General features: G+C 36.2%; 1 protein-coding gene across 1 annotated transcript in view; it reads left to right on the top strand.

Annotated features, from left to right (window-relative positions):
- CFAP44 (cilia and flagella associated protein 44) overlaps positions 1 to 23,079 on the top strand; it is a 159,616-nt gene that overhangs the window by 115,843 nt on the left and 20,694 nt on the right. Inside the window, exons 26-28 of the mRNA XM_032852219.1 lie at positions 10,379 to 10,879; positions 13,219 to 13,422; positions 14,349 to 14,544. Coding sequence (XP_032708110.1) covers positions 10,379 to 10,879; positions 13,219 to 13,422; positions 14,349 to 14,544 — 901 coding nt within the window. The remainder of the gene's footprint in view (positions 1 to 10,378; positions 10,880 to 13,218; positions 13,423 to 14,348; positions 14,545 to 23,079) is intronic.

The following is a 23,079-nucleotide window of genomic DNA, read 5'->3' as shown; positions in this document are numbered from 1 at the left end:
CCCCTTCCCTATGGCTAGTGTTTAGGTATGTGTGGTATTTGGAAAACTAAAAAGAAAGTATCGGCGTGTCAAGAGGGTTCTTCAAAGGGTGAGCCTTATAATCATCAGGTTACCTTAGATTTGTTTTTAAGCTTAATTCTCAGTCCTCTACGTGCTTCAAAGAGGTCCCCCATTCACACAGGTGCTGGATTTTGAGTTTACATCTTTTTTTAAAAAAATTTTTATTTATTTTAAAATTTCTTTCCAGTGTTCCAGAATTCATTGTTTATGCACCACACCCAGTGCTCCATGCAATACATGCCCTCCATAATACCCACCACCAGGCTCACCTAACCTCCCACCCCCTCCGGCCCTCTAAAACCCTCAGTTTGTTTCTCAGAGTCCACAGTTTCTCATGGTTCATCTCCCCCTCCAATTTCCCCCAAATCCCTTCTCCTCTCCATCTCCCCATATCCTCCGTGTTATTCCTTATGCTCCAAAAATAAGCGAAACCATATGATAATTGACTCTCTCTGCTTGACTTATTTCATTCAGCATAACCTCTTCCAGTTCCATCCATGTTGATATAGAAGTTGGGTATTCATCCTTTCTGATGGAGGCATAATACTCCATAGTACATAATACTCCATAAGGAAGACCGCATCTTCCTTATCCAATCGTTTGTTCAAGGGCATTTTGGTTCTTTCCAGTTTGGCGACCGTGGCCATTGCTGCTATGAACATTGGGGTACAGATGGCCCTTCTTTTCACTATATCTGTATCTGTGGGGTAAATACCCAGGAGTGCAATTGCAGGGTCATAGGGAAGCTCTATTTTTAATTTCTTAAGGAATCTCCACCCTGTTCTCCAAAGTGGCTGCACCAACTTCCATTCCCACCAACAGTGTAAAAGGGTTCCCCTTTCTCCACATCTTCTCTAACACACGTTGTTTACTGTCTTGTTAATTTTGGCCATTCTAACTGGTGTAAGGTAGTATCTCAATGTGGTTTTGATTTGAATCTCCATGATGGCTAGTGATGATGAACATTTTTTCATGTGTCTGTTAGCCATTTGTATGTCTTCATTGGAGAAGTGTCTGTTCATGTCTTCTGCCTGTTTTTTGACATGATTATCTGTTTTCAGTTTACATCTTAATGCTTTAAATGTTTATTCTTAAGTGTGTAAAACATCTCTATTTTGTTACAGTGTTCTTGCTTCATAGGTAGTAATCATACAGGTAAATTTTATAAGACTGCCTGGAAAAGTGCATTTTTTTGAAGTATAATATTCAGTTGTTATATTAGTTTCAGGTATATAGTATAATGACCCAACAAATCTGTACATTACTCTGTGGTCAACACAGTGAGTGTTGTTATCATCTATTACTAAACAACATTACTACTATCTTACTGACTATATTCCCAATGCTGTACTTTTCATCTGTGTGACTTGTTTTCCAACTAGAGTTCTGTACTTCTCAATCCCAATCTATTTCACACTTTCTCCAACCCTATCTCTGGCAACCAGCAGTTCTCAGTATTTAAGAGTCTGGTTTTTTAATTGTTTGTTTTGTTTCTTAAATTCCACAGGACTGAAATCATATGGTATTTGTCTTTCCCTGAGTTATTTCACTCAGCATAATATACTCTAGGACCATCCATGTTGTCACAAATGGCAGATCTTACCTTTTTTAAAAATTAACATATAATATATTACTTGCTTCTGGGGTACAGGTCTGTGAATCATCAGTCTTACACAATTCACATCACTCACCATAGAACACATTTTCATGTGTCTGTTGGCTTTTTGGATGTCCTCTTTGCAGAAATGTCTGTTCACGTCTTCTGCCCATTTCTTGATTGGGTTTTTTGTTCTTCGGGTGTTGAGTTTGCTAAGTTCTTTATAGATTTTGGATACTAGCTCTTTATCTGATATGTCATTTGCAAATATCTTTTCCCATTCTGTCAGTTGTCTTTTGGTTTTGTTGACTGTGTGCTTTGCTGTGCAAAAACTTTTGATCTTGATGAAGTCCCAATAGTTCATTTTTGCCCTTGCTTCCCTTGCCTTTGATGATGTTTCTAGGAAGACGTTGCAGCTGAGGTCGAAGAGGTTGCTGCCTGTGTTCTCCTCAAGGATTTGATGGATTCCTATCTCACATTGAGGCCTTTCATCCATTTGGAGTCTATTTTTGTGTGTGGTGTAAGGAAATGGTCTAGTTTTATTCTTCTGCATGTGGCTGTCCAATTTTCCCAACACCATTTGTTGAAGAAACTATCTGTTTTCCATTGGACAACCTTTCCCGCTTTGTTGAAGATTAGTAAGCCATAAGAGTTGAGGTTCCATTTCTGGGCTCTCTATTCTGTTCCATTGGTCTATGTGTCTGTTTTTGTGCCAGTACCATACTTTCTTGATGATGACAGCTTTGTAATAGAGTTTGAACTCTGGAATTGTGATGCTGCCAACTTTGGTTTTCTTTTCCAACATTCCCCTGGCTATACGGGGTCTTTTCTGGTTCCATATAAATTTTAGGATTATTTGCTCCATTTCTTTGAAAAATGTTGATGGTATTTTGATAGAGATTGCATTAAAATTGTAGATTGCTCTAGGTAGCATAGTCATTTTCACAATATTTGTTCTTCCAGTCCATGAGCATGGAACGTTTTTCCATTTCTTTATGTCTTCCTCCGTTTCTTTCATGAGTATTTTATAGTTTTCTGAGTACAGATTCTTTGCCTCTTTGGTTAGGTTTATTCCTAGGTATCCTATGGTTCTGAGTGCATTTGTAAATGGGATCAACTCCTTAATTTCTCTTTCTTCTGTCTTGCTGTTGGTGTATAGAAAAGCAACTGATTTCTGTGCATTGATTTTATATCCTGACACTTTACTGAATTTCTGTATGAGTTCTAGCAGTTTTGTAGTGGAGTCTTCTGGGTTTTCCACATAACATATCATATCATCTTCAAAGAGTGAGAGTTTGACTTCTTCCTTGCTGATTCAGGTGCCTTTCATTTCTTTTTGTTGTCTGATTGGTGAGGCTAGGACTTCTAGTACTATTTTGAATAGCAGTGGAGATAGTGGACAGCCCTGTCATATTCCTGACCTTAGGGGAAACGCTCTCAGATTTTCCCCACTGAGGATGATATTCACTGTGGGTTTTTCATAGATGGCTTTGATGATATTGAGGTATGTACCTCCTATCCATATACTGTGAAGAGTTTTGATCAAGAAAGGATGCAGTACTTTGTCAAATGCTTTTTCAGCATCTATTGAGAGTATCATATAGTTCTTGTTCTTTCTATTATTAATGTATTGTATCACATTGATTGGTTTGTGGATGTTGAACCAACCTTGCAGCCCAAGAATAAATCCCACTTGGTTGTGGTGAATAATCCTTTTAATGTACTGTTGGATCCTATTGGCTAGTATTTGGATGAGAATTTTTGCATCAATTTTCATCAAGGATATTGGTCTGTAATTCTTCTTTTTGATGGGGTCTTTGTCTGGTTTGGGGATCAAGGTAATGCTGGCCTCATAAAATGAGTCTGGAAGTTTTCCTTCCATTTCTATTTTTTGGAACAGTTTCAGGAGAATAGGAATTAATTCTTCTTTAAATATTTGGTAGAATTCCCCTAGGAAGCCATCTGGCCCTGGGCTCTTGTTTATTGGGAGATTTTTGATGACCGCTTCAATTTCCTTCCTGGTTATGCATCTGTTCAGGTCTTTTTTTCTTCCCAGTCTAGTTTTGGTAGTTTATATGTCTCTAGGAATGCATCCATTTCTTCCAGATTGTTAAATTTGCTGGTGTATAGCTGCTCACAATGTGTTCTTTATAATTGTTTGTATTTCTTTGGTGTTGGTTGTGATCTCTCCTCTTTCATTCATGATTTTATTAATTTGGGTCCTTTCTCTTTTCTTTTGGAAAAGTCTGGCCAGGGGTTAATCAATCTTATTAATTCTTTCAAAGAACCAGCTCCTACTTTCACTGATCTGTTCTACTGTTCTTTTGGTTTCTATTTCATTGATTTCTGCTCTGAACTTTATTATTTCTCTTCTCCTGTGGGGTTTAAGCTTTCTTTGCTGTTCTTTCCCCAGCTCATTTAGGTGTAGGGTTAGGTTGTGTATTTGAGAACTTTCTTGTTTCTTGAGGCAGGCTTGTATTCCAATATACTTTCCTCTCAGGACCGCCTTTGTTGTGTCCCAAAGAACAGTTGTGTTTTCATTTTCCTTTGTTTCCATGATTTTTTTTTTTCAATTTTTCTTTAATTTCCTGGTTGACCCATTCATTCTGTAGTAGGATGCTCTTTAACTTCCATGTATTTGAGTTCTTTACAACTTTCCTCTTGTGGTTGTGTTCTAGCTTCAGAGCATTGTGGTCTGAAAATATGCAGGGAATGATCCCAATCTTTTGGTACCAGTTGAGACCTGATTTGTGACCCAGGATGTGATCCATTCTGGAGAATGTTCCATGTGCACCAGAGAAGAATGTGTATTCTGTTGTTTCTGGATGGAATGTTCTGAATATATCTGTGATGTCCATCTGGTCCAGTGTGTCATTTAAAGGCTTTATTTCCCTGTTGATCTTTTGCTTGGTTGATCTGTCCATTTCAGTGGTGGTAGGGGTTGTTAAAGTTCCCTACTATTGTATTATTGTCAATGTGTTTCTTTGAATTTGTTATTAATTGGTTTATATAATTGGCTGCTCCTTGGTTAGGGGCAGAGATATTTAAAATTGTTAGATCTTCTTGTTGGACATACCATTTAAGTATGTCATAGTGTCCATCTTCATCTCTTATTATAGTCTTTGGCTTAAAATCTAATTTGTCTGATAGAAGTATTGCCACCCCAGTTTCTTTTGATGTCCATTAGCATGGTAAATTGTTTACCACTTCTTCAATGTAAATCTGGAGGTGTTTTGGGGTCTAAAATGAGTTTCTTGCAGACAGCTTATCAATGGGCCTTTTAAAAATATCCATTCTGATACACTGTGTCTTTTGATTGGGGCATTTAGTTCATTTACATTCAGAGTAACTACTGAAAGAAATGAATTTAGTGCCATTGTATTGTCTGTAAGGTGATTGAGACTGTATATTATCTCTGTTCCTTTCTGGTCTGTTATTTTTAGGCTTTCTCTTTGCTTAGAGGACCCCTTTAAAAATTTCCTATAGGGCTGGTTTGGTGTTTGCAAATTCTTTTAGTTTTTGTTTGTCCTGGAAACTTTTTAGCTTTATCTTTTTTTTTTTTCTTTTTATCCTTTTATCTCTCCTTCTATTTTCAATATCAGCTTAGCTGGATATAATATTCCTGGCTGCATCTTTTTCTCATTTAGTGCTCTGAATATATCATGCCAGTCCTTTCTGGCCTGCCAGGTCTCTGTGGATAGGTCTGCTGCCGATCTAATTATCTACTGTTGTATGTTACAAACTTCTTGTCTCAAACCACTTTCAGGATTTTGTCTTTGTCACTGAGACTTGTAAGTTTTACTATTAGGTAATAAGTTGTTGACCTATTTTTATTGATTTTGAAGGGGTATCTCTGTGCCTCCTGGATTTTGATACTTGTTCCCTTCCCCAAACTAGGGAAATTCTCTGCTATAATTTGCTCCAATATATCTTCTGCCCTTCTCTCTCTTCCTTCTTCTGGGATCCCAATTATTCTAATATTGTTTCATCTTATGGTGTCATTTATCCCTTGAATTCTCCCCTCAAGGTCCAGTTGTTTATCTCTCTTTTTCTATGTAGATGAACTCCTGGGACCCAATGATATTAGTTCTCCTACTCCTCTGTCATCTTGCTCCTTTCTCAGATCTTATCCTTTTTATAGATGCATATTTCGTTGTATGTATATACCACCTCTTTTTTATCCATTCATCGATGGATGGACATTAGGGTTGCTTCCATATCTTCACTATTGTAAATAATGCTGTAGTAAATATGGGGGTGTGTATATCTTTTCAAATTAGTGTTTTTGTTTTCTTCAGATAAATACCCATAAGTAGTATTGTTGGATCATGTGATAGTTCTGTTTTTAATTTTTTGTGGAGACTCCATGCCATTTTCCACAGTGGTGGTACCAATTTACATTCCCACCTGTGATGCATGAGGATTTATTTTTCTCCACATCCTTGCCGATATTTGTTATTTGTCTTTTTGATACGAGCCATTTGACAGATGTAAGGTGATATCTCATTATAGTTTTGATTTGCGTTTCCCTGATGATTAGTGATATTAAGCACCTTTTCATGTGTCTGTTGACCATTTGTATGTCTTCTTTGGGAATGTCTATTCAGGCCCTCTGCCCATTTTTTAATTGGATTGGTTTATTTAATTAAAAAAAAAAAATATTTTTTTTTTTTTGGTGTTGAGTTGCATAAGTTCCTCATGTATTTTGGATGTTAACTCCGTATTGGATATATAATTTACAAATATCTTCTCCCATTCACTGGGTTGTCTCTTGATTTTGTTGACTGTTTCCTTTGTTCTACAAATCTTTTTATTTTGGTGTACTCCCAACAGTTTTGTGTTGATTTTGTTTCCCTTCCCTTAGGAGACATATCTACAAAGATGTTTCTATTGCTGATGTCAAAGAAATTATTGCCTATGCTTTCTTTTAGGAATTTTCTGGTTTTAGGTCTCACATTTAGGTCTATAATCAATTTCAAGTTCATTTTTGTGCATGGTATAAGAAAGTGGTCTAGTTTCATTCCTTTGCATGTAGCTGTCCAATTTTTACAGCACCATTTGTTGAAGAGACTGTATTTCCCCCATTGTATGTTCCTGCCTTTTTTGTTGTTGTTGTTGTAGATTAATTGACCATAAGAGCATGGGTTTATTTCTGGGTTTTCAATTCTGTCCATTGATCTACATGTCTATTTTTGTACCAGTACCATACTGTTTTGATTAGTACAGCTTTGTGATATATCATGAAATCTGTGATTTTGATACCTCCAGTTTTGTTCTTTTTTCTTTCTTTTTTTTTTTAAAGATTTTATTTATTTGACACAGAGAGAGATCACAAGTAGAGAGAGAGAGAGAGAGAGAGAGAGAGGAGGAAGCAGTCTCCCTGCCTAGCAGAGATCCCAATGTGGGACTCGATCCCAGAACCCTGAGATCAGGACCTGAGCTGAAGGCAGAGGCTTACCCCACTGAGCTACCCAGGCAGCCCTTGTTCTTTTTTCTTAAGGTTGCTTTGGCTACTTGGGATCTTTTGTGGTTCCATACAATTTTTAGAATTATTTGTTGTAGTTCTGTGAAAAATGCTGTTGGTATTTTGATAGGCATTGCATTAGATTTGTAGATTGCTCTGGGTAGTGTAGATATTTTAAAAAATATGAATCCTTCCAATTCATGAGCACCGAGGAGTGTCTTTCCATTTATTTGTGTCTTCCACAATTTGTTCCATCAGTGTTTTATAGCTTTCAGAGTACAGATCTTTCACTTCCTTGGTTAAGTTTATTCCTGGGTATTTTATTCTTGTTGGTGCAACTATAAATTGATTACTTGGGCACCTGGGTGGCTCAGTTGGTTAAGCAACTGCCTTTGGCTCAGGTCATGATCCTGGAGTTCCAGGATCAAGTCCCATATCAGGCCCTCTGCTCATCAGGGAGCTGGCTTCTCCCTCTGCCCCTCGCCCCTTTCATGTTCTCTCTCTCTCTCAAATAAAATCTTAAAAAAAAAAAATTGATTTCTTAATTTCTCTATCTGCCACTTTGTTATTAGTGTATAGAAATGCAACAAATTCCTCTATATTAATTTTGTCTCATGTAACTATGCAGAATTACTTTACCAGTTCTAGTAGATTTTTGATGGTCACCTTATGATTTTTCCTATATATAGTATCCTGTCATCTACAAATAGTAACAGTTTTACTTCTTCCTTGGATGGAAGTTAATATGGATGCCTTTTATTTCTTTTTCTTGTCTGATTGCTGTGGCTGGGACTTCTAGTACTACGTTGAGTGGAAGTGGTGAAAGTGGACATCTCTGTCTTGTTACTGATCTAAGGAAAAGCTGTCCGTTTTTCACCATTTAGTAATGATATTAGCTGTGCGTTTTTCATATAAGGCCTTTATTATGTTGAGGCATGTTCTCTCTAAATCTACTTTGTTGGGAACTTTTTTTTTTCATGCATTCATGTTGAATTTTGTCAAATGTCTTTTCTGGATCTGTTAGGATGATCATATAGTTTTTGTTCTTTCTCTGGTTAATGGTATATATGACATTGATTGATTTGTGAATATTGAACCACACTTGCACCCCTGGAATAAATCCTACCTGATTGTGGTAAATAATTTTTTCAATGTATTGTTGATTTTGGTTTGCTAGTATCTTATTGATTTTTGCATCTATGTTCATCAGACAAGTTGGCCTATAGTGGCTTTGTCGGTTTCAATAACAGGGTAATGCTGGCTAGAATGTACCTAGAAGCTTTCCTTCCTATTATATTTTTTGGAAGAGTTTGAAAAGAATAGGTATTAATTCTTTAAATGTTTGGTAAAATTCACCTATGAGTCCATTTGGTCTTGGACTTTCGGTGGCTTTTTTTTGGAAATTTTTTGATTACTGATTTAATCTCATTGCTAATAATTCATCTGTTCAGATTTTTCTATTCCTTATTCAACTTTATAAGTTTATATGCTTCTAGGAATTTTATTACTTTCTTCTAGTTTGTCCAATTTGTTGACATATAATTTTCCATAATATTCTCTTATAATTTTTTTGTATTTCTGTGGAGTCAGTTGTCATTTCTCCTTCATTTCTGATTATATTTATTGAGTCTTCTCCTTTTTTCTTGACGAGTCTAGCTAAAAGTGTATTAAGTTTATTTTTTAAGAAACAGCTCCTTGTTACATTGATCTTTTATTTTTTTTTGTTGTTATTGTTATTTGTTTATTTCTATTTCATTTATTTCTGCTCTAAGCTTAATTATTTCATTCATTCTACTAGCTTTGGGTTTTTTTTTGGTTCTTTTCTAGCTCTTTTAGGTATAAAATTAGGTTGTTTATTTGAGCTTTTTCTTATATCTTGAGTAGGACTGTATACTATAAAATTCCTTCTTAGAACTGCTTTTACTGCATTCCAAAGATTTTGGACTGTTTTTTCCTTTTATTTCCTTTTCTTTTTCTTTCTTTCTTTCTTTCTTTCTTTCTTTCTTTCTTTCTTCTTTCTTTCTTTCTTTCTTTCTTTCTTTCTTTCTTTCTTTCTTTCTTTCTTTTTCCTGCCTCTTTGGGGTCTCACTCAACCCATTCATTGTTGAGTAGCATGTTTTTAACCTCCATGTGTTTGTGTTCTTTCCTCGCAATTGATTTTTAGTTTCCTACCATTGTGGTCAAAACAGATGCATGATATGATTTCCATCTTTTTGAATTACTGAGACTTGTTTTGTGGCCCAACATGTGATCCATCCTGGAGAATATTCCATGTGAACTTGAAAAGAATGTGTATTCCATTTTTGGATGGAATATTTTATATATATCTGTTAGGTCCATCTGGTCCTAATGTGTCATTCAAAGCCACTGTCTCCTTGTTAATTTTTTAACAAAATTGTTAATTTTGGGTGATGTATGCACTGATGTAAATGGGATGTTAAAATCCCCTACTACTATAGTACTACTGTCAGTTTGGAGAAGTGCCTTTGATCCTTTTTTGTAAACCGGTATATTTATTCAAAGTAACTCTTAATAGCCTTTGGACCACCTCATTGCCTAATTGTACACAGGATTAGGGTTGCTTTTACCTATAGGCTCTGGGAAGAGCATTTTGGAAACAGCTGTTAATGAGGAAACAATGGGCCACTATGGCTCCTGTGGCTTGAGGCAGGGGGCATAGTTTGGCTTAGGTAAATGGAAAAGGAACTGAGAAAGTGTCCTGTAATCTGTTGGTGTGCATGATATAGAAATTCAAGATAGTCCCTGCACAAGAAGTAACAGGAAGAATATGGGCAAAATGTAGAATAAAAATAGGCTAAACTTTAGTTTGGCCTTAAGTGGGCAACCCTAAATGTGTCTAAGCCAGTGGAACTGGAGTTTCCTTCAGGGATAGGCAGTTACATATATATGTTCCTCACTAAAGAATCACCTTCCCCTCTCTAGGCTCTGGCTGAGTACAAAACTTCAGGAAGGACTTCCCCTCGTTGGTCAGAAAAGGAGAGCAGAACTGAGCCCTATGAGCCAGCTGAGGGATACCAGAGGTCACAACCACACTGTCTTCCTCTTTTGGAGAAGATCAATGGGAAACAGCCTAAAAGCTAGAGAAAAGAGTAACTTAGTAGTGAATAGAAATTATCAGATAAATTTTTTTTTCTTGGATTTTTGCTAGGCATACATACCAGTTAAAGGACAAAAATATTTCAAACCATCCTTTGTGAATGGGTTCTCATTTTGTTTTCTTCTATTCTTTTTATTAGGCCCACTCAAAGAAAAAGAACATGAACAAATGTATCCTCTCTCTTCGAGACCTTAAAGTGGCTGTCATTGAGGAAATACAGTGCCTGGTTCAGGAACTGAAGAGCATCCAGTCAACTCTTCATGTGTCTAAGCACATTCCTATTCCCCAAATCCCCCAGATACTCCCGGAAGAAGTTCCAGAAAAGAGATTTCAGTATGATGAGGAAACTCTCCTAAATTTTAAGCGACAGCAGATCAAGATTCAGGATGAAACGTCCTCCCAGCTGGAAAAGGGAGAGTCTGCTCTCTCAGGTGGAGGATTCCTCAGACTCTCTTCTATAAAGGACAGTGATTTGACGACAAGAGATTCATTGTCTAGATCATCAAAGGCATCATCATTCAGTGTAGATGCTGTGAAGTTTTTGGAATTTGAAAAAGCAGATCCAATTGATATAGAGCTGGAAGTTATGAAAAGGGATGAGATTAAACATTTGTACATGCAACAGTATTTAACTAACAGGGTAAGGGTGACACTGCCTTTTTAAAGCTGAAAGAGGGGAGAGCAGGGAAGAACTAGATATACTTTCTTATTTATTGATTTAAATTTTCTCTACAATAAACTTTCGCAAGCCCTGACTGGCCCATAACTCACTGAAGGCTTAGTTTCTTCCCCATCCCTGGCCTTCTGTTAATTATTGTGCTCTGCCCAAAAACTTTAGAGCTTTTAAATGTTTTGCTTTGGCAAAGCTGGGAATTAAGGGCAAATCCATGTTATTTGGCATCTAACTGAATTCTCAGTAAAGGGGAAATGATGGAGCAGCTTTCAGATGATGGATGGCACATAATTTAAAAATCTTCCGGAGAAAATTGGGCACCCTCTGTTTTTTTACCTCCTCCTCTTTCCGTAATGTGTGATTTGCCTCATCAGTGGGAGTGTTCATGGTGATGACCAGATTCAAAATTGTTCTGGAGCTGGAATGGCACCTATTTTTATTTCTTGGAAACCAGACCAGGTTGGGGCCAGTTGTATAGGAGGTGCTCTGAATCCAGAAGGAAAAGGACTTTTGTTGGATAGATGGCTCCTTGCTGCCAGCCGTGTAGAGTTCCCTTCCTCAGTGTCTGTCCTGCTCCACCCTGAGAAGGAACCTCATAAAACTCCCCAAATGTATTCTTCACTCATTGTCTCTACTTTGTCCAGCCCTGCTTTCTCTCTCTTCCTGCTTCTCCCCACTCCCATTCCCCACCTCCATTCTGAATTTTGTATTTGCTTTTTCCTTTGTTATTTCCTCCCACCTGCAATGATTTCCTTTCAGTTGTGAGTCATCATGTGAAACTCAACCGGGTTCCAAACCTTCTCCAGAATCTTCTGTCCACATTACATATTCTTCTTTGGTCTGAACTCCAATTCCACCTAGCAGCAACTCATTTTCCACTTCTCTTTCTTGCTGTTTTATGGTTATTGGTTTTTTAAATTGAAGAATAACTAAATGCAGTGTTATATTAGTTTCTGGTGTACAATATAATGATTCAGCAATTCTGTACATCACTCAGGGCTCATATGTGTTAGTTTTGTCTTGAAACTTAGATTACACAGTTCTTGAGAGAAGGGCCACATATAATCATCTTTAGTTTTCCTGCAGTGTCTGGAAAATGCCAGACACATAGTAGATATTAGTAAAAATTTTGATTGATTTAATTGTAACTAATTTATTAATGGTATGAACTTAACACATTTATTGGACATTCTTTGTACAGGAACAGTGCTAGTTAGGTAGCAGGGATGTAATAATGCTTAAGCCAGACATATTCTCTATCCTCATAAAGTTTACAGACTATCAGGTGAGTGAGAGGAAAACAAGTGTGAGCCTTGCCAACTTAAACACCTGTGTGGTACAGTTTCAGGATGGTGTTACACAGAAAAAATACAGTCTTGCCTTGAAGGAAATTTAAAAATAATTCAGACTTGTGAATAAACATTAAATAGGAGCCCACTTAGTCTACAACTATCCATAAGTAAAAGTTTAATTTTTTTCTCCTTTTTTTTTTTTTTTAACTCTCAAATTCTCTAGCAGTAGTTTCACTGTCCCAAACCCACAGATCTCTTTCTTTTCCTCATCTACAGGATAGGCCCTCCCTCATTACAGGTTTCTGACTGTTGAGACTCCCCATCATGCACAGCCTAATGAGAAACGTGGAATGGTTTGTCTTTTACCTATTGTACTAGTTTTCTGAGGAGAACCAGTCCTTGGTACTCTCTATGGATCTCTTCATTGCCTTTGGGAGAGGGTGAGAGAGAAGCTGTGCCAAAATCAGAGCAGAACTGAGCCTTTAAAATCATTGGGATGGCTGTGGAAGGAGGTCTAGACTAGAACTTGGGATATTTCATTCTTATCCCAGCTCTGTCACAAATTAAATCACCTTTTGAAATGTTTGAAAATTTTTAAAATAAGTTGAGGAGAGTATGTAGTGCTTCCTGTATGAAAGGAAATGTAGAGATACTATGGGGTGAATTGGAGGCAGATAGAAACCCTATGCACAAGGAACTCCTAGTCTCTGATTTAAACCATATAGTATAGCTAGAAGAGCATTCTCGATTGATGGCTTAATCATGGCCAAGAAATAGCTAGAAGGACTATAGTTACAGAATCCCTACTGCTTAATAAATTTATATAAATTTTGTAATATTGATAAATTGATTTCTAGGACTGCACATACACATGAGCCCATATAATTCCTTCTCCATGATAACAGAATGAGAAAATGCTTTTACCTAAACCAATTAGGATTGTTAGATTAGTTTTAAAAGTACAGTTACTTGTTCTTAACTTCTAACATACAGTCAAATCTTTTTCCACCTCAGATCAAAGAACTGATAGTCACTTTTGATGCGGAACTCCATCTTCTGAGACATCAGAAACTGAAACTAGATACTCAGATGAAATTATCTGATCTTCACCATGTCACATTATTTCAAGAAATGCTTCTCCTCAAGAATTTTGAAAAACAGGAGAATATACTTCAAGAGCGTGTTAATTCATTAGACAAAGAAGAACAGGATATGCAGGTATGAATGGGCAGGAGAATGCTTGCTGGCTGTATCCTTTAGGTACAGAGGGGACTTGTTTCTTTGTTTACTTCTTCATCTTCTCAACTTAATTTCTCCTGTTGTTCTGGTCTTCCTCTCTTTTATCTCTCCTCCTCTCTGACCCCTACCCCCCTGTTACTCCTGCTTGCTCTGCTTTTGGTATTCTTGGTCAGAGAGAAGTGAATCAGACTTTACAATGAATTTGATCTGATGTTTTGTATGGTAGGGAAATAGTTTTCAAAAGTGAGCCTTCTATTTAGTTTATAAATTTCAAAGTCTATTTTTATGGTCACTAGCTAACATGTAAAGTTCAGTTTTGATTATATGTTATCCTTATGAACATACTTGGAAAAGAAGTTGACTAGTTTCTCAAATATGATGACTAGTTTCATATAATTGAGTATCATAGAAAGTAAGTGTCTTTGTTTGTTATGTATATGTTAAATTTAAAGAGATAAATGATACCATCCAACTTCTGTCTTGAAGGAAGAAAGATTCCATCAAATAGATACTACATACTGAATAGTAACATCATTTTTAAGGTAAAGCCCCTGCACTAAGAGATAAGATGTCTTTTTGTTTCAGTTGTCACATATTCATATGAAAAACATCTTTTATTTTTGAGACCACACATGCAAAAATAATAGCCGACATTAAAAATTCCACTTAATTTAGATTTTTTGAGGAAGCTAAACACTAGGAAGCTGATCTTATCTGATTTTTACCAGAGAATTATAAAATTTTAACCAAATAAATGGATGGCTCTGCAAACATCAGAAATGTAAACTTCTATGGAAAAGATTAAAAAAATGTTTGTGAACTATAACCTTACATTGCAATAAACAGTGTTCTCTGAACCTGGTTTATCAGAAATGCTTTCACTTATTCCTGGTTTTGTTCCTTAGTGGAAAATAAATGAAACTCTTAAAGAGATGGAAGAGAAAAAGAATGAAATTGCCAAGCTCCAGGACCAAGAAAAAGCACTCTATGCTGGCTTCCAAGCAGCTGTTGGAGAAAACAATAAATTTGCTAATTTCCTAATGAAGGTCCTAAAGAAGAGGATTAAGCGGGTGAAGAAAAAGGAGGTTGAAGGAGATGCCGGTTTGAATTTCTTTTTAACATATGATCCTATTTTTTCTCATTAACGTGAAATAGAGAAATAACTAAGGACATGTTTGACACCTTTTGTTCCTACAACACAGACAGTTAGAGGTTCTGTGGGCTTGAAAGGGAGAGGATATAAATCTGTAGGTCTCTAACCCTCTGGAATTAATTTGTGATGTGTGTATCTGGTTTGAGACAGCTTAGGGTAGTTTCATGTAACAAGCACATCTTCTCTTGTGTTTATTTGCCAAATGAATGTCATCTTGGGTACAATATCTCTTCATGTCTTTTGGTCATGTTTGAATAGGAGTTTTTGCTTTTGTCCTCTTGAGGTTTAAGCATCCTTTGTATAGTCTAGGCACTAGTCCTATGTCAGATAGGTGCTTTGCAAATATTTTCGTTCATTGTGTAGCTTGTTTTTTTTTTTTATTCCCTCAACATGGTCTTTCACAGAGCAAAAGGTTTGATTTTTGTTGAGGTCCAATTTATCAGGTGTGTTTTTGTTTTTGTTTTAGATCTTGCTTTGGTGTCAAAAGTTTAAGAACTCTTTGCCTAGCCCTAGGATCCAAAGATTTTCTCCTATTTATTTCTAAAAGTTTTATAGTTTTACATTAAAGTCTGTAATCCATTTGGGCTTAATTTTAAATAAGGTATGAGACTTAGGTCAAGGTCTTTTTTCCCCTCCCGTGAATTTCTAATTGCTCTAGCATCATTTGTTTCAAAAGCTGTCTTTCTCCCATTGAATTGCTTCTGATCTTGGTCAAAAACCAGTTGGGCATATTTGTGTGGATCTGTTTCTGGGTGTCCTGTTCTGCTGATCTGTTTGTCTAGCTCCCCACCAAAACTATAGTCTTGATTACGGAAACTATTGAGTTCTAAAGTCAGGTCAACTAATTCCTCCCATTTTATTCTTCTTTCTCAGAATTGTTTCAGCTAATCTATTTCCTTTATCTTTCCATATTTTAGAATAATTTTGTATCTACAAAAAAGCTTATTGAAATTTTGAGAGCAATTGTGTTTAACTTTTGTGTCAGTGTGGGGAGAATCTGCATTTTTGTTGAGTTCCTATGAGTGAACACAGTATGCATTTAGAGCTTTGGTTTCTTTTATCAGCATTGTGTCATTTTCATGTTTTGTTCAATTTATACCCAAGTATCTCCCTTTTTTAAGTGACTTTATTATTATTATTATTATTTTTTTTTTCAGACAAAGAGCGAGCAAGTTAGTGGGGAAGGACAGAGGAAGAGGGAGGGAGATATTGTCAAGCCGACTCACCGCTGAGCACTGAGCTTGATGTTGGGGCTTAATCTCATCACCCTGAGATCAAGACCTGAGCTGAGGGGTACCTGGGTGGCTCAGTGGGTTAAGCCTCTGCCTTCAGCTCAGGTCATGATTTCAGTGTCCTGGGATCAAGTCCCGCATTGGGCCCTCTGCTTGGTGGGGAGCCTGCTTCTTCCTCTCTCTCTCTCTGCCTGCCTCTTTGCCTACTTGTGATCGCTGTCAAATAAATAAATAAAATCTTAAAAAAAAAAAAAAAAGACCTGAGCTGAAATCAAGAATTGGATACTTAACCAACAGATCTACCCAGGTGCCTCTTAAGCGACTTTTAATGCTTTTTTTTTTTTTTTTTTTTTACAGTAGAAATATTTTATTAAAATATCACACAAAGGGCACCTGGGTGGCTCAGTCAGTTTAGTGTCTGCCTTCAGCTCAGGTTGTGATCTCAGGGTCCTGGGATCAAGTACCATTGTTGGGCTCCTTGCTCAGTGGGGAGTCTGTTTCTCACTCCCCTTTTCTCTCTCTTTCTCTCTCTCACTCAATTAAATAAATAAAATCTTTTAAAAAATCTCACACAAAATCCTAGAAAATGAAATAACTGGCATACTAATAGTATACATTAGTACAATTTTATAGTGTTTTTTTAAATCTTGGTGTCACATGTTCACACCGGTATATAGAAATATAATTGCTTTTTAGATGTTGATCTCCTATCTTGTGACCTCACTTATTAGGTTTAGGAGTTTTTGATAGATTCCTTGGGAATTTCTATGTAGACAATAATTATATCTGCAGATAGGTTCAGTTTTATTTATTTTTTTCTGATCTTTATGCCAGTTTCCTCTTAATGCCTTATTGCATTGTTTAGAACATCCAATACTACATGGAAATAGAGTTCTGAGAGCTGATGGCCTTGCCTTACTCACAATCTTAGGCAGAAAGCATTTAATAGTTCACCATTAAGTATGCTACCTGTAGGTATTTTGTAGACACTCCCTCAAGTTGAAGAAGTTCCCCTCTGTTCCTAGTTTTCAAAGTTTTTATCATGAATGGGTATTGAATTTTGTCAGATGTTTTTCTGCATCGATTCATGATTATGTGATTTTCTTTTCTTTAGCCTATTAATATGGTGGTTTACACTGGCTGATTACTGATTATTGAATTAGACTTACACCCTTGAAATACCACCCTCCCAGAGTGTATAATTCTGGGAGGGTGGTATTTCAAATATTTTTATTAAGAAATTTTGTGCCTAGGGGCACCTGGCTGACTCAGTTGATAGAACATGCAGTTCTTGCTCCTGGGGTTGTGAGTCAGGCCCAATGTTGGGTATAGAGTTTATTTAAAAAAAAAAGAAAAGAAAAGAAAAATTTTGTGTCCATATATTCATGAAGATCATTTGTCTTTAGCTTGCTTTTTTCTCTTTTTTTGTACGATCTTTGTTTTAAGTATCAGGATAATACTAGATTCACAATATGAATTAGGAGGTCTTCTCTTTGATTTTCTGGAAAATAATGTGTATGGTAGTATCCTTTTGTTCTCCAGTGAAACCATTTGGATGTGTGGATTTCTTCAGGAGAATTTTAAAATTATAAACTTAAAGGTTTTTTTTTTTTTTTTTTTTAAGATTTTATTTATTTATTTATTTGTCAGAGAGAGAGAGAGAGAGAGAGCACAGGCAGACAGAGGCAGAGGGAGAAGCAGGCTCCCCGCCAAGCAAGGAGCCCGATGCGGGACTCGATCCCAGGATGCCGGGATCATGACCTGAGCCGAAGGCAGCTGCCCAACCAACTGAGCCACCCAGGCATCCCTAAACTTAAAGGTTTTTAATATACATATAGAACTGTTTAGATTATCTATTTTATATTGGGTGACTAGTTGTAATTTGTACTTTTGTGTGTGTGAAATTGGTCTATTTCATCTGAGTTGCCAAATTTATGTGTGTGAGGATATTCATTCTATTTCCCTATTATCTTTTGAATATCTGCAAGTGCTATAGTAATATCACCTATTGTATAACACCAGGTGCATATGTACCTGTTGCCTTCTTGATATTGGTAACTTTTTTATTTCCCTATTTTTGTTTTTTTTTTTTAGACCTACTGGAGGTTTGTCAATTTGATCTTTTTGAGAACAAACTGGATAAGTGTGGATAACTTTGGATAGTTTATTTTTTAAAGATTATTTTTCTCCTTATAATTTTATTGATTTCTGCCCTTATCTTTTCTATTGCCTTTTCCTGCTAGGTTTGGATTTTTTCTGCACTTCTGTTTTTAGGTTTTGAGGTGAGTGTGAATTATTGATTTGAGACTTTTCCTCTTTTCTAATCTAGTGCTATAATTTCCCTCTTAACACTGCCCACTGAGCCACCCAGGCGCCCCTCTTGGGATCTTTCTGTTACTGATTCCTAGTTAGATTCCACTGGGGTCAGAGACCACATTCTGTGTGATTTCAGTTCTTTTATGGTTGTTGAAATTTGTTTAATGGTTTAATGGTTCAGCATATGGTCTGTCTTGGTGTATGTTCTTTGGGTACTTGCAAATGTATATTCTGCTGTTTCAGGTTAAGCCTTCTATTACTTTCAATTGAATCCTATTGGTTGATGATGCTATGCAGGTCTTCTAAGGTAGTCTTGCTGATTTTCTGTATAGTTCCAATCAAATGTTGAGAGAAGGGATGTTAAAGTCTCCAAATATAATCATGGATTTATCTATTTCTCCTTTCATTTCTGTCAGTTTTTGCTTCCATATTTCACAGCTATGTTTTATGAATACACATTCAGGATTACTATATCCTCTTGATAGAGGGACACTTTTATCATTAGATAAAGTCTTTCTCTGTCCAGAGTAATTTTCTTTGCTCTGAAGTCTACTTTATTTGATGTTAATATAGCCACTCCTGTTTGGCTCTGATTAATGTTTACATGATAGTTCTACTCCCTTTACTTTCAATTTGACTATGTTATATGAGAAGTGAATTTCTAGTAGACAACACACTGTTAATGTTTTTTATCTATTCTTTGTCTTTTAATTGGTATACTTAAACTATTTACATTTAATATATTTGTGCTTAAGTCTGCCATTTATTATTTTTTTTTATTCTCTCTGCTTTCTATCTTCTACATTTTCCTATGTTCCTATGGGTTACTTGAACATTTTTTAGAATTCCATTTTAGTTTTTTTCTAGTCTTTTTTTTAAAAAACTTTATTTATTTGACAGACAGAGATCACAAGTAGGCAGAGAGGCAGGCAGAGAGAGGGAGGGGGGAAGTAGGCTCCCCGCTGAGCAGAGAGCCCGATGCGGGGCTCGATCCCGAGACCTGAGTTGAAGGCAGGGGCTTAACCCCCTGAGCCACCCAGGTGCCCTGGTTTTTTCTAGTCTTTTGAGTGTATCTTTTTGCATAATGTTTTTAGTGGTTACTTTATAAATTACATTATAATTACATAATTTATTCTAGACCTCCAGTGTTATCATTTTACCAGTTTAAGTCAAGTATTGAATCCTCATCTGCCTTTATATTCCTTTATCACCTCCATTTATAATATAATTGTCTTGAACAGTTCCTCTGCATACATCTAGAACCACATTAGACAATGTTATAACTTTTGCTTCAACCACCAAACATAATTTAAACATTCAAAAGGAGGTATTTTTTTTACCTATATATATATTTTTATATTTACTTATATTTTTGCTTACCTTGATAGTTTTTCCTTGATGATGTTCCAGACTTCCTTTTTAAAAAAAATTATTTCCCTTCTGTTTAGAGAATTTCCTTTGTCCATTCTTTTAGGGCAGGTATACTAGTGGCAAGTTTTTTTTTATTTTCCCTTAATCCAAAAATGTCTTGATTTCCTATTTCAGAAAGACATTTTCTCTGCGTATAGGATACTAGGTTGACTATTTCTTTCCTTCAGCCTTTAAAAAATATTGTGCTACTTCCATCTGGCCTCTGTGGATTCTGATAAGAAATCCTCTGATATTCAAGCTGTTCACCTCCCAAAGTGCTGTATCACTTCTCTCACAACCGTTAAGTCTTTTTGCCTTTAGTTTCCAGACATTTGACTATGATGTGTCTTGGAGTCAATTCTTGGGATTCATACCAAGGAAGGTTCACTCCTTTAATCTGTCAGCTTATGTCTTTTGCCAAATTTGAGAAGTTTTCCGTCATTATTTCTTCTAGTGCTTTTTTTCTTTTTAAGACGTTATTTATTATTTATTTGACAGACGGAGATCACAAGTAGGCAGAGAGGCAGGCAGAGAGAGAGGAGGAAGCAGGCTCCCCGCTGAGCAGAGAGAAGGGTGTGGGGCTCGATCCCAGGACCCTGGGATCATGACCTGAGCTGAAGGCAGAGGCTTTAACCCACTGAGCCACCCATGCGCCCCTTTAAGTGCTTTTAATAAACTTCTCTTCTGTCAGTCCTTTGGTACTCATGTCATAAATGTTTGACCTTTCATTATAGTCCCATAGGTCCCTGAGGCTCTGAGGTTTGGGGTTTGTTTTTCACTTTTCTTTTTCCTTTTCAAACTGGATAATTTTATTGTTCTGTCCTCATGTTTACGGATGCTTTCCTCTATTCCCCTCTGTTCTGCTGTTGAGCCCATCTATTGAGTTTCTTATCTAGTTATTGTATTTTCAGTTCTAACATTTCTATTTAGTTCTTCTTTGTATCCTTTTTTCCTGATACTCTATTTCTTTGAACAGGCTTTGTATTTTTCATTTGCTTAAAGTGTGTTCATAATTGGTTATTGAAACATTTTTATCCTGGCCACTTCTTTCTTGGCCATTTGGCTAAAGAGGGTAGGCTATGGTTAGGCTGTTTTATGTCCATATCTGCTGGTGTTTTCAGGTTGTTGACGTTACTCATTTCTAAGTCTGAGATCTAGGAGGCAAAAAGAAGGTCCAAAAAATTCACCACAGTATTGTTCCTCAGCTTCTGAGTTTCATATTTATTCTGCTTTCTCTCCATTTTTCAGACTCTTATATTTGTTCTACATATAATATGCAGGTTTTAGCTATATTTTGCAGGCCAGATAAGAACAAAATAGATCTAATTTGTCTTTCCAAAAGCAGAAATCTATGTAGGAATTTTAAAGTCTAATTTTAGACTTTGGAGATTTATTTCATAAGGTGGTACAGACCACTCAAAGTAATCTTAATAGAGATCTTAAATTTAAGAAATCTTCTAAACAGTATGAGGTCCATCTCTTATTTCTAATTTGATGTTCTATAAAATAGAAATTGCCAATTGGTGATTTATGGTTCATAGATGGCTTCAATGTGTTTTAAAAGAAAATGGGGTAGAGCTGTGTGGAAGTCTACAATCCCTTATGTGGAACTCTTGGGAGGCAGATATGTTTTAGTATTTTTTATATTTCTTATATTTTATAAAAGATATTATATATGACAGTGTTAAAGAGAAAACAATTCATGGACTTGTTAAAGAACAATCGGGCAGACTTTATTCAGAGGCACCACTACAATGAGATTTTATAATAGGGTAAAGAGATCAGCTCAATTCTGAATACAACAAGGACAAGTAGAGATTTATAGTCAAGGAGCCGGGTGGGAGTCAGTGGATAGAAAATTATTAAGAGGTTGGATAATTCTTTGCTAACAGGATTTTTGCTGCAGATCAGTCAGAGTGAAAAGATAGTGAGGGTAAGGTTTAGGGAAGAATCTGATCAGATATTAAGGAGTGAGATTTTTACTAAACTGACTCAGCAGGATTCTTCTAAAATTGGACTAAATGGGTCAAGGACTGAGCTCATGGTCCACTATGGACTCAGAGGAACCTGACTCAAGTTCGGTCAAAGGATAGAGTCTTTGTCAACTAACAACCCCAGCAGGACTTAGTGCAGGATCTCTAAATTGAACACCTTAATATTTTTGCAGCAAAATACAAAGATTCACACTAAGTCGACTAAATAAAGATAGTAAATAGCATTACTTCAGATAAGTTATGAAAGTCTTTTTTTTTTTTTTCTTCCCAAGGTACTATGATTTAGGAATTGTGGGCCTATGAAACCAAGTGTGTGTTAGGTGGGTGACAGCAGAAGCAGCTTGGCAGTTTGGTCTCAATCCTCTTTGATTCAGTGCATTGAAATTAATTGAACAACCTTCTTCAGGCTTTTGTGTTTGGGTCTCTGTGTCCTCAACCATTTATTTATTTGTTTGTTTCTTTTTACTTGGTTATTTTATTTTGTAGAATTTTATTATTATTTTAAAGTAATTTTTTGATTGAAGTATAGTTGACACACAATGTTACATCAGTTTCAAGTGTACAACATAGTGACTCCACCACTCTATATGTCATACTATGCTTAACACAAGTGCAGCTACCATCTGTCCTCATGTGACACTAATATAATACTATTGATTATATTCCCTATGCTGTTCCTTTCATCTCATGACTTGTTCATTCCGTAACTGGAAAGTCTGTGCCTTCCACTCCACTTCACCCATTTTGCCCATCCCTCTTCCCTCCTTCCCTTCTGGAGGCTATCCATTTGTTTTCTGTATTTATGATTCTGTTTCTGCTTGTTTTTATTTGTTTGTTTGCTTTGTTATTGTCGTTCTTTCATTTGTTTCTTTAGATTCCTTGTGTAAGTAGAATCATATGGTCTTTGTCTTTCTCGGACTTATTTCACTTAGCATTGTACCCTCTAAGTCCATCCACGTTGTTGCAAGTAGCAGGATCTCATTTCTTTTTGGGGAGCCGAGTAATAATCCTTATCTTGGTCATTGCAGATAATGCTGCAGTAAACGTAAGAGTGCATATATCTTTTTGAAGTAGTGTTTTCTTTTTCTTTGGGTAAATACCCAGCAGTGGAATTACTGGATTATGTGGTAGTTCTATTTTTAATTTTTTGAGGAACCTCCATACTGTTTTTCACAGTGGTTGCACCAGTTTACATTCCTACCAACTGTGTGTGAGGGTTCCTTTTTCTCCATATCCTTGCCAACATTTGTTATTTCTTGTCTTTTTGAATCTAACCATTCTGACAGGTATAAGGTGATATCTCATTGTGGTTTTGATTTGTATTTCCCTGATGATGAGTAATGTTAAGCATCTTTTCCCATGTCTGTTGGCCATCTGTTGGAGAAATGTCTATTCAGGTTCTCTGTCCTTTTCTTATTCAGATTATTTGTGGGGTTGTTGTTGTTGTTTTGTTTTGTTGTTTTGTTTTTTGGTGTTGTGTAAGTTCTTTATATATTTTGGATGTTAACCCATTATTGTATCTATCATTACA

Source organism: Lontra canadensis, unplaced genomic scaffold (genome assembly GCF_010015895.1).
Source record: "Lontra canadensis isolate GAN:19392208 unplaced genomic scaffold, GSC_riverotter_1.0 scaffold6, whole genome shotgun sequence".
Classification (NCBI taxonomy): Eukaryota; Metazoa; Chordata; class Mammalia; order Carnivora; family Mustelidae; genus Lontra; species Lontra canadensis.
The sequence above is the reverse complement of the archived record's forward strand: the minus strand, read 5'-3'. Positions and strand labels throughout refer to the sequence as shown.